Source organism: Prionailurus bengalensis, chromosome C2 (assembly GCF_016509475.1).
Source record: "Prionailurus bengalensis isolate Pbe53 chromosome C2, Fcat_Pben_1.1_paternal_pri, whole genome shotgun sequence".
Taxonomy (NCBI): domain Eukaryota; kingdom Metazoa; phylum Chordata; class Mammalia; order Carnivora; family Felidae; genus Prionailurus; species Prionailurus bengalensis.
Window position 1 is genome coordinate 11,588,039 of NC_057350.1, and position 17,974 is coordinate 11,606,012.

Genomic DNA, 17,974 nt, shown 5'->3' on the forward strand with positions numbered 1-17,974 from the left:
AGAGAGAGAGAGAGAGAGAGAGAGAGAGAGAGACTCAGTCCTAGGAATAAATTTAACCAAGAAGGTGAAAGACTCATACACTGAAAACTTTAAGACACTGATGCAAGAAACAAAAGACATAATTCAGTGGAAAAGTATTCCATGATCAGAATTGGATTGGAAAAATTAATATTGTTAAAATGTCCATATTACACAAAGCAACCTTCAAATTCAATGCAGTTCCTATCAAAATTCCAATAGCATTTTTCACAGAACTAGAATAATTCTAAAATTTATATGGAACCACAAAAGACCCTGAATAGCCAAAGCAGACTTGAGAGAAAGAAGAACAAAGTTGGAGGTATCGTGCTCCCTGATTTCAAACTATACTACAAGGCTATAGTAATCAAAGCAGTATTACTGGCATAAAGACAGGCACAGATGAATGGAACAGAATAGAGCCCAGGAACAAACCCACACTTATATGGTCAACTCATTTACAACAAATAAAAATACACAATGGAGAAAGAAAAGTCTCCTCAATAAATGGTGCTAGAAAACTGCCACATGCAAAAGAATGAAACTGGACCACTCTTGCAGGGAACAAGCTTAGGAATTCCCTGAGCCTGCACTGATGGGTTAACAAGGCATAAAGAATTAGAAAGCCATAGGATGAACACACCCAAGTTTGGGTAAACAAGAGTAGGTAAATAAGATTAGGTAAAGGGGGCAAAGGTCCCCAGTAAAAGGCAAAGGTATAGGACAACAGCAGAAAGCTGCTTTCACAAGAAGGAAGGACCAATTAGGTAAACAGGTAAATAGAGCTATAGACCACAGCAGGGCCAGTTGCCCAGAGTGGAGCTAATTAGCAAAAGAAAGATGTCTTGTTGACCCTGAGGTAGCATGCTCAGTCTTTCTTGTCACCTTGGCTAGTTTAGGTAAACAGAGGTGGGGCCTCATGTTTGCTATAAACAACTTTCCACCCTGCACCAGAATCTTGTCTTGTATTGACCCAAACCCCTAACACCGAGTATCTCCAAAACCCCCTCTTCTCCATGCCCATGAGCCCATGAGTTAAAGTTCACGGTTTCACTGACAGTCTGTCCATGCCCATCACACTTGTAAGCATTCTGATCCTAATAAAAAAGGGAGCAAGGACCCTTACTCAGGGCTCTTGTCTCCTCCTGGGTATTAGCCTCTCTCACATTTTCAACCCTGAGTCCCGCTCTCTTGCTGGACAAGAGAGAACTCCAGACCTAGAGTCTACAACACACTCTCTTCTTACACCATCTGTAAAAATTAGCTCAAAACAGATTAAAGACTTGAATGCAGGCCTAAAACCATGAAACTCCTATCAGAAACATCACTGACTAGGCTCACTGACATGACTCATGGAACACTGCTTTCTGGAACTGATTCCAAAGGCAAGAATAATGAAAGAAAAAACAAACAAATGGGATTATATCAAACTACAAAGCTTCTGCACAGTGAAGGAGACTATCAACAAAATAAAAAGACAACCTTTGCAATGAGAGAAGATATCTGATCTTCAGATACGCAAATCACGTATCTGATAATGGGCTAGTATCTAAAATATATAAAAAACTCATACAAGGCAACATAAAACAATCTGATTAAAAAATAGAGCAGAAGATCTGAGTAGTAGACATTTTTGCAAAGAAGTTGTACAGATGGTCAACAGGCACATGAGGAGATGCTCATCATCATTAATCATCACAGAAATGCGAATCAAAACCACATGAGATGTCATCTCACACCTGTCAAAATGACTATTATCAAAAAGACAAGGAATAACAAGTGTTGGAGAGGTTGTGGAGAATAGGGAACCCTCACACACTGTCGGGAGGAATGTAAATTGGTGTAGCCACTACAGAAGACCAGTATAGAGGTCCCTCAAAAACATAACAAAACAAAATAAAACAAAACTGCCAGATGACCCACCAATTCCACTTCTGGACATTTACCCAAGAAAACAAAATTATTCAAAAAGATATCTGTACCCCCATGTCATTACAGCATTGTTTACAATAGCCAAGACATGCAAACAACCTAAGTGTCTCTCGGTGGATGACTGGATAAAGAAAATGCATTATTATTCAGCCATAAAAAAGAAGGAAATCATTTGCAACAACACGGATGGACCTTGAGGGTATTATGCTAAGTAAAACAAGTCAAACAGACATATATCATCTGATTTCACTTATATATGGAATAAAAACAAAACAAAACTCACAGATATAGAAAGAGAATGGGGGGTTACCAAAGAGAAAGGGAGTTTGGGGGTGGGAGAAAAGAGTGAAGGGGGTCAACTGTATGGTGATGGATGGTAACTGGACTTACCGTAATGATCACGTTGTAGTCTATGCAAACACTGAATTATGCTGTACACCTGAAACTAATACAGCACTATATACCAATTTTATCTCAATTAAAAAAAAATCCTAAGTTCTTTGCTAACATACTCTCCCCTCCATGACAAATACCACGTCATGGCATTCAAAACACTGAACACCGCCTGTGGAATAATCTTTCTAAAACTGCAATTCTGTATCACCACCAACCTCCTTTCCTTCCCTGTTTATGCTTTTCCTTCTCCATCACCTTGATTGAGCAATTGACCCCCTAACTTTCCTGTACCATGAATCTATCCCTCCCTACCTCTCTCTCCTCAGCTTATAACTGTGCTTGTGTGTCTTCTGTTCTAACAAGACGATTTCTGAAGGCAGAGGTAGGTAGGTGAGTATTCTACATTTCATAATGAAGAACAAGATGTACCCTAATCACTATGCAGATCACATTCAGTAAATAATTTTTTCTAATCCATCATTCAGTCTCCTTCTTTGGGAACACCAATTAGGAATTTTAGCCTTATTTCCCAGGCAATCATTTTTTTCTCTAATCCTTGCTATCATTCTGTTTATAACCATTTCCTTTTCCTTTAAAAATAAATTCCCAATGTCCCTTCATGTTTCCATGCCCCTTCCTATGTCTTCAGCAGTGTCCATTCAATTTTGTGTTTGCCTCACATGCTCCTCCTTGGAACCGACCCCAGACAGGAGAAGCTCTCAAGGCCTGCCTGTGTAGCACGCCATTCCCATTGTGCCCTATTTTCAGAACTGTCACTTGATACTTGGTCTTGAGATCTGTAACTGTGGGCACCCTTCCTTGGCTTCTTCCCACATTCCTGTTTGGCCTTTGCTGCTTTAGACAGACATTCCTCAGACATTACAGTTGTGGATTAGAGACCAAACACGGTTAAGTGTGTTTTGGTTTTCTTGTCCTTCTTGCTCCTTTACCGACTGCGGAGGAGGTATATCCGTTTTACTTTGCTACCTTAAAATTGAAAGTCCGCTCAATCACAGAAAGGAAGGAAGTAATAATGATACATGCTACAACATGCATGAATCAAAACTATCTTGATAAGTGAAAGGCCACTCCCTGTACAAGACCATTTATATGAAATGTCCCAGACAGGTAAACCCCAAGAGGCAGAAAGCAGACTGCTGACTGCCAGGGCTGGGGGAGAGGGGGAATCAGGAATCACTGCGTATGGAGTTTTCTTTTGGGGTGATGAAAACATCTCAGCACTAGACAGAGCTGATGGCTGCACAACACTGTGAGTATACTGAACAACACTGTCATGGACTGAATAACCTGCAGACTTCCTATGCTGAAGTCTAAGCCCTAATGTGATGTTATTTAATCAGGGTTAAGATAAGGTCCTGAGGGTGGGATTAATGGCTTTAACAGAGGAAGAGAGGAAGAGAGAAAAAGAGATTTCTCCCTTCCCATGTGCACACACCAAGGAAAAGTGATATGAGGGCACAAAAAGAAGATCGCCATCTGCACGCCACAAAGACAGCCTGACCAGGAACTGAATTGGATGGCATCCTAATGTTGGACTTCCTGGCCTCCAGAACTGTGAGAAATTAATTCACTTCTGCTATTTAAGCCACCTAGACTACTATACTTTATTATGGCAGCCCACCCTAAGACAGCCACTGAACTGTATATTTTTTAATGAGCAAATTTCTGTTATGTGAATTTTACCCCAATTTAAAAAAAAACCCTAAAGGTCCCTACACATCTTAGTTCCAATACCTGGCCCTGTTTCTGCTACAGAGGAGGCACATAATAAATGGCTACTCAAAGAATGAATGCATGAACAAAAAACCAATGATGTCACTTCCTGTTCAGAACTCTAAATGAATGTCTAACTACCGACAGGAAAAGAAAATTCCATATTCAAAGGATTCCTGTCCTTATTTGCCTTTGAGACTTCATTCCCATTATTACCAACCTGAAATGTTCTTCCTTCCCACTTGTAATGACCCTATTCATCTTCAGTCTCAACGTGACTGAGACCTCCTGCACAGAGATTTCTACCGCATGCCTTTCCCAGTCTATGCCAACCCGCGTAAGTAAGCTGTGCTGTGCATCTATGCTACTGTCTTCAGGACTTTACCACACTTAGGTACTGCTTTGGTGATTATTTATATGGATGCCCTAAATCCTCAATTCTATTATAACCTTCTTGATGGTACGGACCACACCTGTTAACGTTTAAATTCTTCACTGTACTCCACACATAGCTTCACACAAAGAACATTATCAATAAGAAGTTTATCAGTAAACAGAAAAAAAATTTAATTTAAAGAGGAAATCGGGAGAGCTAGTGTCCTGAGCAGGCTAGTTAACCACTGAGCACTTTAAATGCAGCTAAATGACACTGACAAATATAATAAAATATGAAAATTAATATAGAGAGACTCCATAAACTTCATTTGCCTCTTAGTATCAATTATCATCTCATTATCAATAATTCATAGCCGCTCTAGAATATTTTAATAGTGTGATGAGCTTATTATTATAAATGAGGATTTTTAAATTTTATTTATTTGCATATATTTTTTTTAATTTGAGAGAGAGTGCAAGCAGGAGAAAGAGGCAGGGGGCGGGGGGTGGGGAGAGAATCTTAAGCAAGCTCCACACTCAGCACAGAGCCTGATGCGGGGTTCAGTCCCAGGACCCTGGGATTGTGACCTGAGCCACAATCAAGAGTTGGAGACTCAACTGAGCCACCAAGGCGCTCGAATGTAGGTGTTTTTTTTTTTTTTTTTAATTTTTTTTCAATGTTTATTTATTTTTTGGGGGACAAAGAGAGACAGAGCATGAACGGGGGAGGGGTAGAGAGAGGAGACACAGAATCGGAAACAGGCTCCAGGCTCTGAGCCATCAGCCCAGAGCCTGACGCGGGGCTCGAACTCACGGACCGCGAGATCGTGACCTGGCTGAAGTCGGACGCTTAACCGACTGCGCCACCCAGGCGCCCCGAAGGTGTTTTAAAATAGGTTCTTACTAAATTTAAAATAGCTTCCTGTTATTAAGGAGTTTCCAATTTTCTTATAACAGTGTGAGAAAATAACAAGAGGCAGTTTTACATCCTATTTCGGCTCTGGTGGTACTAAGCAAGCACTGTAAAGGTTTACCAACTTCGAGTGTTCTATAAATAACAGCTATAAAATTTTTGGTTGCTGGTAAATAATCAGATTTCAGTTTAAAAGTAGCCAAGTCCGTAATGTTCTTATTTCTCTACCTATAGTCAAATCCAAAACATGTTAAAAGTGTCTCCTTTCTAAGGTCAGTTAAGGGAATACAGCAAGAATGGCAGAAGCTACATTTCTTTTTACCCCCGTCTTTGCCTTAGAGGCGGAAAACCTCTAATATGATGTACTGAGATGGAAAGACTGCCTTACCGGGCAATTTCTTCTCTAGCTGTTGTTGCTCATCTTCTAAAACTGGTTCCTCTGGTAACCTCTGATCTACTGCCGTTGAGCTGATGACAGATATACCACTGCCAGATCGAACTCGTCTGCAATTGGGGAAACAAAGCAAAAAAAAAAAAAAATGGATTCACACAAAGCCGTCTAGGTAGCACCGAGCCAACGGTGGAAAAGAGTTTTTAAAGATGATGCCACATCATGGAGAAAATCTCACGTATCGTGAGGAAAAGATAAAAGATCTGGTCCTGTTTACAAAGAGGTTTTTAAAAACGAGTACATGAATGCTACCAGAGGCTAAGTGCCAAGCTTATTTGGATATTTAGAATTATCACCTAAATCAGGGCAATTGCGAAGGACTGAATTAGTGAATAATCATCGAGTGTCTAATCTTTAATTATTGTTATTATTATTAATTCAGTCTAGGCATCGTGTGTCTAGAACGGTGCCTGGGTCCACAATCAAGAGTTCACTGTTGTTACCATTACCCTTTTATGGAACATGAAATCCATCAAGGAAGATTAGCAGCTCAGCTGAATGGAAGCCTCTCTTTTCCCCTTACAAAATCTTTTCTTCCATTTTATCTCATAATAAACACATGAAATCTCTACACTTTACAGTCCCTAAAACAAATCACTTAGTTGCCTGATTTGTTTCACCTTAAACCATTAACCTTGCTCTTTGAAACCAACCTACCTTTTTGTTTTAACGCGTTTTTTTTTTTTTAAATCAGCTTCCAGCCTTGTGTCTCTTGTGGTGATTTTTGCAACTGTCAGACCTTACAAACCGCCCAACTACCATTTCTTCCTACAGTCAACTTTCTCAGCTCACTCCATGTATGTGCTCACAGCAACAGCACCGTTTCTTTTCTTTTTGTGGGGATTCCTTCCCCTCGGCTTTCCCAGAAAGTCTTATTTGTGTGTGTGTGTTTTCTGTTCTTTGTGCTTGTAAGATTTCATGTTTGTCTTTTAAACTAAAGCCTAAAGACATCGTTGTCTGGGAGGGGAGGTGTGTGTGGCGTGTGTAGGTAGAGGATACCAGTCACCGCAGATCTCTCCAAACTGGACCTTGGTCTACTCTTGATATCTCTACTGAAACTGTGTTTCAGACTAGGATAATTTTCTTTATTTAGCTTCCTGACTATAATTTCTACATTGCCAGTATTTTGTTGCCTATCCAATGGATAGAATTCACAGGCAGAATTTCCCTGCCTTCTTTTCTCTTATTTTTTGTTTTTTGGGGGGGAGGGAGGGGCAGAGAGAGAGGGAGAGAGAGAGAAGTCCAAGCCAGCTCCATGCTCAGCAGGGAGCCTCATGTGGGACTCAATCCCACAACCATGAGATCATGACCTGCGCCAAAATCAAGAGTTGGATGCTTAACTGACTGAGCCACCCAGGCATCCCTCCCTGCCTTGTTGTCTACATACAAGTTATTTTAGTTGTACTTTAACTGCTAACATTTTTGCTGAACTTTGACTATATAGATTGGTACAAAAATCATCCCTCTTTTGGTATTTTACTAATATACTATAAATACTTTAAAGAAAAGAACAGGTCCAAGATTAACACAGGGCCTAGATAAGATTTTCTTCACTTCATGGATATTTCATTTACTTACCAGGAATAAAAATGAGCAAAAGATGCATGTAGCCAACAAAGCCCAGTTTGAAATTCACATACCAAACACACAGTTTCTTATAAGAGCCAAATGTTCTTTACCTAAAGGAAGGCGGAATGTACTCTGGAGGCAGGACAGGTGGCAGTGGTTGGCCAGACATCGCTACATCAATCAAGTGCATAGCCAGGATAAATTCTTCTGCTGTGAGTTTTCCATCTTGATCAATGTCAGAAAGATTCCTATTCAAAAAAGTTAATTATTTTCTAACTTCACGAAAATGCATGCTTGTTACTATTCATGAGTGATTGAAATGTTCTGTTTTCTTATTCTGACTCTAGGCCATTTGAGTCTCTCTATGCCTTGTCGGTTTATAAAAATAGTGCCTATTTCATAATACTGTTGGAAAGATAAAAATGAGACAATCCATACAGTTGGGATGGCATTCAGCAAATGTTAACTATGATTATAATTATGCTTTTCTCAATTCCTGCCAGCCCATTTAAAATGCATCATACCCACATTTTATGTGTCTTTAAACACTATGCTCGGCAAACTATCAGGTCAGATAGTAAACATTTAAGCTTTCCAAGACACGGTCTCTATCACACTGAATTCTGCCCTTGCAGCAGGAAAGCAGCCGTGGACGATCCATAAATAAATGAGCGGAAAACCTTCTAAAAACAGATGCAGGCCAGGTTCCACCCATTTAGGTTAGTTGGCCTGTGGTTGACCTAGACCTACAAGGGTGGATCCTTATGGCCTTCTGCCTCAGAATCAAGGTGTTTGCTGCTCCTTAATCTCAAGATCAATGGCCACCATTCCCCATAATCGACATGCCCTAATAGTTAATGACAGTGAACAGATTTTTCCAGCAAGTCCAAGAATGTGATTTCACTTAACAACACCAAAAGAGGATGCCAGACAACAAAGCTGTTCACCAGAATGAGAACAGCACAGATACTGCATTGGGAAACCGGCTCTGCTGAGGCCATAAATCAAGAAACTCCTCTTAAGTCTAAAACTTCCTTAGGTGGCATACGCCGTTTTGGTTTTCAGTTTTAAGGTATAATGTCCATGCAGTGACATTCGCCCTTTCTAGAGCACAGTTCTGCAAGTTTTGACAGATTCAGTTGTGTAACTGAATTCAGTCAGTTGTGTATCACACCACACGCAACAGTTCCATCACCACCCAAAATTCCCCCAAGTCTCTCAGTCACCCCCTTGCCTTGCTCACAGCCCCTGGCAGCCACTGATCTCTTTTCTGTCCCTCTAGCTTTGTAATTTCCAGATGCCAGGCTCCTGCCAGGTCTTTCTTATCCTCTCCTCCTTCCCATGCCCCATCACCAGCCACTCCTGGGTAAATTCAATTAGAAGGCAATGGAGTTCTTTTTCCCCCCACTACTTGCCTAAATAATCGCTGTAAACATTTAATTAAAATACCTTTTTGTTGTATAGAAAGGGAATATAATAACACTCTAGCAGGATAAGTCTCAAGTATTTTTTTCAGAGAGAGCAGGTTATAAGTGAGAAACTTAAGCATTTCAATATATTCCAGTGTCACAAACATACCTAATAAACTGCCAGTCAACCTCCATAAATGTTAGATCTCAAGTTTATATTTCAGAGGGCCCTAGGATACTGGCACATACCCAGACTTAAAGAGATCTGGATGTGTCGTATTAACTGGTCTATTATGTTTATTAACTGGTCTATTATTATTCGATTGCAAAAGGAAGATCCTTTAACACAAAGCAGAAGGAACCAGGATGGGTGAAGGGACTAGCACTAGAGCGTGACCACTTATGAAGCAACCATATCAATGGGCCCTACGGCAAAATCATGAACCTCGCATGTAAGCAATTAAAGCAACTCAAGCTATTAAAAATCATTACAAAATAGCCAGAGACATTTATGTGCCCTCCCTCCTCCCCCCAGTGGAAGTACACAGTAATCTCTCTCATGTAGTCTTGCAAAAAAAAAAAAAAAAAATCAAACTTGAATTTGATGAGTGGTTCTCATGAGTGGGATGATTTTGTATCCCAGGGACATTTGTCAGTATATGGAGACATCTTTGTCACACCTGGGGATGGGGGTCATGTTACTGGCATCTAGTAGGTAGAGACCAGAGAGGCTACTGAACAACCTATAATACACAGAACAGCCCCCGACAACAAAAAAGTATGGGGCCCAAATGGCCAACAGTGTTAAGTGGAGAAACCTTGCTCTAGACCCAATGACCAATCTACTCACAGGAATAAATTAACACAAGGATGCAACCATCAGAAGTTAGACTGGAGAAACTATAGGACAAAATATCCGGGTTTTTCTTTTGGGGGGTGAGGGTGGAGAACAAAGGGAAGTTTTTAGAACACTTAAACGTGTCAATGAGTTGATGCAAAATATAGATTTATTTACATCTGGTTTGAACCAATCAACTACAAAAAAATCACAAGTCAACCTAAGGAATTTGAACACTACCTGATTAACTTAATAAGAATTACTACTGAAAATTTTTTATTCGACTCCTGATATTATGGTCCTCTTAAAAAAAAATCCCTTTTGGAGATACAGGCTGAAATATCTGCAGATGAAAATGATATAATCACTGAGATCTGACTTAAAATAACCAGGAAGGAGGAGGGGAGAACCAGGGCAGACACAAGTTGAGACTTACTTAAACTGTGTTAGGAGTTCTTGAGCATTCATTAATCTCTCTGCTTTTGTATTTTTCAAAATGAAAAAGGGGGAAAAGAGAGGTAATCATCACAGCTGATTGGAAAATTAAGCACAATCCCTATGTCCCCATCTATAAAATAATCGTATCAATCTGAAGACCCATTAAGCCATACCAATGTAAGCCACTTTATACAAACCAAGGAACTTTTCATTCCTTACCAAATTGAAGCCAGCTGAGCCTGTGGTAAACTTGATTGCATAAGAATAGTTCTTGCTTGGGGACCTAAACAGAATCCGGGGGGGAAAAAAAAATATAAAGATGAATCAGCAAATCTTCACTGTCCAGGAAGACCAGTGTTGTGCACTTAAGCACTCTGCAATCTCTTGCAATCACAGTGCTTTGAACAATATTTGCTATTACCCAAGGGGCTTTTTCAAAAGGAAATTAAGCGCCAATGAAAAGGGGAAAAAACACAAAGCACAGCACAGCATCTGGAACATACTCAATAAATTCTTGTTAAATCAATGCTTAATGAAAAAAGAGTATGTAAAAGATTAGTTTCAAAATATAACCTGCCCTTTTGTCCAGACTACCATCTCTATTTGTAGCAGGCTTTTATTTACAAAACTTAAGGCCTCTAAATTCAGTATCTTCTCCCACCGCCTGCTGTCTCCACCATGACTACTATCAGACACATTTAGAGAAGATTCAGAGAATCTTAGAGAAGGAAGGGACCTTAGAGAGAACAACTCTTGTAACCATTTTATTACACAGTCTTAAAAAAAAAAAAAAAGTGACTTGCTCAAGTCTAATATCACAACCATTTCTGATGTTAGCAATAAAGAATTCCCGGAATTCCAACTCTGCTCTCAAAATCAGTTCTCATTTCTTAAAATACGTGTAAATATCTGCACCTCTGGCATGAAACTAGCCTTAGATATCAGATGAAGTCTACAGTGGGAAATTCTGAGTGTTAAAATAAACCAGTGTTAGGGAGAGAGAGACAAATATGTCTCCTACTATCGCTGACTCACAAGGTGTGGTCCCAGGGCAACCAACAACGGACCAAGGAATTCTAAACCACTATATTGGCAAGATTGCTGTGTATAGATTTTTGCTTTTAGCTATTTCATTTTTCAAATTGGCACCTCATCAAACCCACAAAAATGGATGTGTTTTTACACAGCAAGCAATAGTGGTTAGGGACCTCTGAGAATCACCCCAATGTGTCAGCACACAAAGTGCCCGAGAACTTGCCATGTGACTTGGGACCGGCAGGCAGTTTCCTTACTAATTGGACCGAGTTTGCTTTTTTTTTTTTTTTTTTAATGTTTATTTATTTATTTTTGAGAATGGGGGAGGGGCAGAGAGAGAGGGAGACAGAGATCACTGTGCTGACAGGAGAGAGCCCAGTGAGCTCGAGCTCACAAACTGTGAGGTCATGATCTGAACCCAAGTCAGATGCGTAACCAACTGAGCCACCCAGGCGCCCCATGGACCAAATTTTCTCATTTCAGAGGTCCTTTTCAGATTTACAAGACCGTGCTTCATCAAATAAGAAACTATAACACGGAACTTAGCATAATGCTAGCGCGTAGAAAGTGCTTACTTAATGGTAGTTAATATTACAGACAATATTCTTTTATTTACATATAAAATATAGGCAGAAAAGCACACATGAACATATACATATGTATTTTTACATGTGCACAGGTTTACAGCTTAATTTTCCAAATTCAAAACGGCCAAGTAAACCATACCCAATTATGAAACAGCACCCCAGAAGCCCTCTCCAGCCGCGTTCTAATCATCCCTTCGACCAAGTGAGGCCTAACTTCTAACAGTACAGTGTGACCTTGTTAAGTCTGGCCTATTTTACTCAACGTTGCAGAACATTAACCCTAACTGCTGTGTGGTGTATCATTTTGTGAATATGTAATAATCTATGTATCATTCTGTTGATGGGCATTCAGGTAGTTTTCAGTTTGGGGTTTTTTTTCACTTGTTTTTTAGAATAGTGAGCATTCTTTTTTTTTTTTTTTTTTTTTTTAAATTTTTTTTCAACGTTTATTTATTTTTGGGACAGAGAGAGACAGAGCATGAACGGGCAAGGGGCAGAGAGAGAGGGAGACACAGAATCGGAAACAGGCTCCAGGCTCTGAGCCATCAGTCCAGAGCCCGACGCGGGGCTCGAACTCCCGGACCGCGAGATCGTGACCTGGCTGAAGTCGGACGCTTAACCGACTGCGCCACCCAGGCGCCCCATGAGCATTCTAAGTTTTGGCAAAACAGATGTACACATTCCTGCTGGATGAGTGTGTGTGTGTGTGTGTGTGTGTGTGCGCGCGCGTGCTTGTGTATGTGTGTGTGCACGTGTACTGAGAGTATCTAAGAATACAATCTAAGAAGCAATCTTTACTGAATTAATGTGAAAGCTCTAAAAAGTTCTGTGGGATATGAGGAAAGTACACTGATCATTTTGTTTAGTCTTTAATATTGTACTTAGCATGCTGGAACATGAAATTTGCAAAACTTTAGTGAATGCTTTAATTTATGCTTGTAACAATCCTCTCCACTTCAGAACTATATAAAAGTAAGTTAGTATTTCACCTACTCCCAATACTGAGGGTTGATGGAGGTGGGGAGGGGAAGAGAGGAAAATGGGTGATGGGCACTGAGGAGGGCACTTGGGATGAGCATGGGTGTTGTATGTAAGCGATGAATCATAGGAATCTACTCTCAAAACCAAGAGCACACTGTATACACTGTCTGCTAGCCAACCTGACAATAAATTATATTTTAAAAATGGAATAATAAACCAAAAAAAAAGAACTGGTCCTGGACCTGGATGGATATCAGGAGATTTGGATGCCAGTCCTGACTCTTCCTACTCCCTAATGACATATGACATTAACAAAAGTACTTTCACTCTCTAAGAGGAAGTTCCTTCCTCTCTGAAGTGAGGGAAATGATCTAGAACAGGGATTGGTAAACCACAGCCCACAGGCCAAATCTGGTCCACCATCTGTTTTTGTAAATAAAATTTTATTGAAACACTGCCATGCCCATTCACTTAAGCATGACAATATGGCTACTTTTGTACTACAATGGCAAAGTTGAGTAGTTGTGACAGACTAAAATGCAAGCCTAACATGTTTATGATTTTGCTCTTTACAGAAAAAGTTTGTTAAATACCATACTAGAAGGCCACAATTGTCTTTTGTGATTCTCATACTTGACTCTATATGTCCTAAGACAAGGTTATGAAGCATCAAAATAGACCACCAACACCTAAGATGGCCTCTTATCATAACAGAACAGCATAAAATTGAACTCCGAGTACAGAGAACTATCCTGTGGAAGCCTACATCCATAAAAAGATACCAGTTTTGTAGTACTGGCTTATATGGAAACATTATGGGGATAAACAGAAATCCCAAGTTCCTAAACCCTACATGGGCATCCATGTTTGCATAGGGAAGCATGCATGGAAAGGACAGAGAAATGAAACGAAGTTTAAATGACTGAGCCACCCAGGTGCCCCAGATAATTAAATGAAGTTAATTTATCACAAACAATGACTAAGACTTTAGCTTTTGTGATTAATATATGAAAAACCAAGTAGCACGTTCATTGGTTCAGAATGCAAGATAAGAAAATTCCTCTTTGAGGAGAAGGCTAGCATTGATGAAGTTGTCAGAATTCTACAGCTACATATAGAAACTTAATTATAGAATGGGCCCTCTCTATTTTATACGATTGTCTCTTTTAAGAGCGTGTAATAGCATACACATCCAGTTATGAAGGAACAAGGGGGTGTCCACCTCAGCAGGTGTATCAGCTAAATCAGCCCAGGGGGGTAAATTGTGCCACTGCTAGATTAGCTTCACTTCCCATGGTGGACAAGCTCCTATCATGAGCTCAGACAGCCTCACTTTCCTCTGCTTAGGACCAATCAATGGCATTCTTATGCCCATAACATACTCTTACAGATGTAGCCAGAAATTGGTAGCATCCATGGGGCACCTGGGTGGCTCAGTTGGTTGAGCGTCCGACTTCAGCTCAGGTCATGATCTCGTGGTTTGTGAGTTCGAGCCCTGCATCAGGCTCTGCGCTGACAGCTCAGAGCCTGGAGCCTGCTTCAGATTCTGTCTCTCTCTCTCTGCCCTTCCCCTGCTCACACTCTGTCAATCTCTCTCTCAAAAATAAATAAACACTTTAAAAAAAAAAAAAAGAAAAGAAATTGGTAGGATCCAAAAGAAGTATGTGAAAATAAAACACAGCAGCAATCAGCAATCCCTCTAACCACCAACAACAGTATATTAACAATGGGCATTAACAACAGTATATTAACACAGGCTACAGCACAGATCTGCTAAGCTGCAGGTTACGCACAATTCCTGGGAGTGCTAACTATAATTCCACTCCACTCCAAAACACAGGTGAATGCAAGCGGGTGGAAGTCACGGTCTAAGGATGACCTACATCCTACTCTAATTAATATTAAAACATAAATTTTCCACAAATCCTATACTTTAACTGGTGTTCATAACATTAGGATGTCACAACTGCAAGGCTGAGAACTACTGCATTAGATTTAAAAATTCTAATTACATGTAAGTTGTAAAATTGCTTTTTAACTCCTTCAAAACAAGAATCCACACACACAAAACAAAACTACTAGAGAAGAAAAACATGAGATTAAGAATATTAAATTATATATTTCATTTGGGCCTCTATGATCAGGGACCTCTTCTCAAGTTTCTTGATAGTCTTCTTATCCTTAAACTGAACGAGTAACTGCTTTGGGGTTCAGGACTCAAATCATTTTCATAGCTGTGATCATGACAATTATCTTTGTATTTCACCCATCACAACAAACCGGGTCTGCTTCCATCCAGTTTTATTTAGTCTAAAACACAGCCTATATTGATTCCTCATAAAGGGAAAACAAATTTCTTTCGCTTATTATTTTTAAGTTTACTGTAATAAATCTATTTTACACGACTATACAAAGATCTAGCTTGAAGATAAAATTCCCATTTTAAATTCTTTCCAGGACAAGGGCGCCTGGGTGGCTCAGTCGGTTAAACGTCCGACTTCAGCTCAGATCATGATCTCGGGGTCCGTGGGTTCGGGCCCCGCGTCAGGCTCTGTGCTGACAGCTGGAGCCTGGAGCCTGTTTCGGATTCTGTGTCTCCCTCTCTCTGACCCTCCCCCATTCATGCTCTGTCTCTCTCTGTCTCAAAAATAAATAAACGTTTAAATAATAAATAAATAAATAAATAAATAAATAAGTAAGAGTTCTTTCCAGGATAAGACAGTAGTAAGTATGTAGATGAACATTAACACAAATCTGCTCTTCCCCGTATATTTCAAATTTTACTGTTTAATAAATAAATAAATAAATAAATAAATAAATAAAAATGAATTCTTTCCAGGACAAGACAGTAGTAAGTATGTAGATGAACATTAACACAAATCTGCTCTTCCTCGTATATTTCAAATTTTACTGTTTGTCTCAGATATTAAAAGTTCTAAATATTCGAGTGACTGGGTCGTCATCTTTGGAATGAAGACACCGCACTTCAGTCATAAAATGCAAATCCTCCCAAGAAAGAATTTCCACATCAATGTCACATCTGAATACTACCTAACTCATTCACAGCATACACCAACAATGCCTTGAAAAATTGTTTTCAGATTTATGGACAATGCAGTTCTGGGTCTGTTTGGAGCACTGGCGTGAAATAAACCACGTTGCATTATACTTAAAACTATCACTATTGAATATTCCTTCAGTGCTTGGATGAGCTGGACTGGTTTCTCATGCCATGTATAAAAATGACAGGTACTGTTTTAGCAGAGAGTGAGCGTGGCATTTAGAATATTTGTGTTTAACTACAATTTGCACCCCCCCCCACAGATATAAATATATCCTTATTTGAGAAAACTGTGAGACACTTTATGAGGGATAAGGCTCAAGATTAGATCAGACCCTTCCAAATCTCACTGAACCCTGAAATTTTTTAACAGATGAATTTTTCTTTTCGAAGTAAAAATTGCAATTGTAATATAGTAAGATAGAATCAGAACTTTAAATTTTGTGTTATATACCAGTGCGTCTCTACTTCAGGCAAATTAACTCTCTCGCCTTCCTTCTGTATTTGTTAGAAGACAGTCACATTTTTTTCTTTCTCAAAGTTTGTATCAGATGTCTCTATTTTCCTTTATTAAAATTACAATTTTCTTTATAATTCTCTAATCAATTTTAAGTGTTTAACTCTCATTAGAAACGTTTCTGGAGGGACCCCTGGGTGGCTCAGTTGATTAAGCTTCTGACTTCGACTCAGGTCATGATCTCATGGTCTGTGGGTTCGAGCCCTGTGTCAGGTTCTGTGCCAACAGCTTGGAGCCTGGAGGCTTCTGGAGAGTATCCTAAAATCCTTTCTATCCTTCTGATGTAAATAACAGAATCTTTTTTTAATCTTTAAACCCATGGAGTTCATATAACTTAACTCTGGCCCCTTGTACAAGGAATGAGATCTAAATAGGAAAAAGTGACCTCCAGCTAGTTAGTGGCAGAGCCAGGTGCCAAACTCACCAGCCACTTACTTCCACCCTGCATACTGCCTTGAATGCTGACTCTTTGAGTAGACAGTTTCAAGTTCATCTACTAAGTTGAACTTCAGAACCTGAACCAGTTTTGGTTTACAGCAGTGCTTCTGTGCGAGAGTGCTTTGATGTGCGTACTGGTGGGATCCACTGTGCAGAAAGATCCTTGGTCTATGTTCCATTTACCAAGAAGCAACGGGGTCAAAGCCTTAGGCACTGTGGCATTATCAGTAGATGAGAACTTAACATAAGAAGGACAATGAAAACCTTGTTTAGAAAAAAGCAAATAGAGAAAGGCATTTGGAAAATATCTTTGGCCCAACATCTGGAAGCAATTTGGATTTGGAATAAAAATCATATTTCACAAAATTAATTCTCATTTGCAAATACCTGTTAAGTGTCCACTCATAGTTTTGTCATGACTATTGAATAACTGTCTGTATTTCAGTCTGGATGACTGAGGGACAGCCCATTCTGCCGCGGGAGGGGCACTGTGGGGAAGAGGAAGGAGGGGTAAAAGGATGAACAGTGAAGAACATATTTACATTCTTTTAACACCAGTAAACTATGAACTTCCCGAGAAAACCAGCTTTAACATTTTATTAGCTTTCTAATCATTACTTCTGAATTTTCTGTAATGAGTATTTCCATATTTTAAGGTTGTAAACATTTCTCTCAAAACAGACATGCTCATTATTTTTCCAGACTCAAGGGTAAACACAGTAGGGTAAGTGGCTGTTCCAAGTTATACACACAATTTAATAACTGGAAGCCTCTACAAAATACGGAAAGACCTCTTTGGATCTAAAATGATACAAAACTGTCCAGGCTTTTCCTAACTTCTAGAACTGTTCTCTTTCAGCTCAAAAAGCAATGCTGCTAGCAAACAGGTAGCTGCCTTTAAAGGTATTAATTCTTTAACATGTGTAACTTTCTATTCAGCAAAAGACAGGATATAGTTCTTAATGAAGGGAAATCATTTCATTCTGGGAAGTTTAAATTCCCACAAATGGAGAGTTGCCCAGAGAGAACAGAACATTTCCAGGGTCACGGCAAATCAGTGGGGCGGTAATGGAAGGGGCTTTGCTTTCTTTAAGCGCAATCAAGTGCTGACCTTTTCTTGCCAATGTGCAGCAAGCCTGACCCAAGAAAACCCCTGCCAGGAGTCAACTGGGTCTACACCTCCTTAGTGAAGAGGTCCTGCCCAAGAAAACCCCTGCCAGGAGTCAACTGGGTCTACACCTCCTTAGTGACGAGGTCCTCAGAGTTGTTCCCGCATTAAGTA

General features: G+C 39.8%; 1 protein-coding gene across 12 annotated transcripts in view; it reads right to left on the reverse strand.

Annotated features, from left to right (window-relative positions):
- The window catches only part of ITSN1 (intersectin 1), a 220,045-nt gene that overhangs the window by 106,766 nt on the left and 95,305 nt on the right, over window positions 1–17,974 (reverse strand). For 11 of the 12 annotated variants that reach the window (XM_043593672.1, XM_043593684.1, XM_043593675.1 and 8 more), the window contains exons 8-11: window positions 17,080–17,180; window positions 10,293–10,356; window positions 7,499–7,636; window positions 5,757–5,872 (exon numbers count right to left, since the gene is read on the reverse strand). In XM_043593672.1, the coding sequence (XP_043449607.1) occupies window positions 5,757–5,872; window positions 7,499–7,636; window positions 10,293–10,356; window positions 17,080–17,180 (419 nt within the window). Of the gene's footprint in view, window positions 1–5,756; window positions 5,873–7,498; window positions 7,637–10,292; window positions 10,357–12,820; window positions 12,826–17,079; window positions 17,181–17,974 lie in introns of those variants that run through there. The other variant, XM_043593676.1, reaches the window with a different exon arrangement.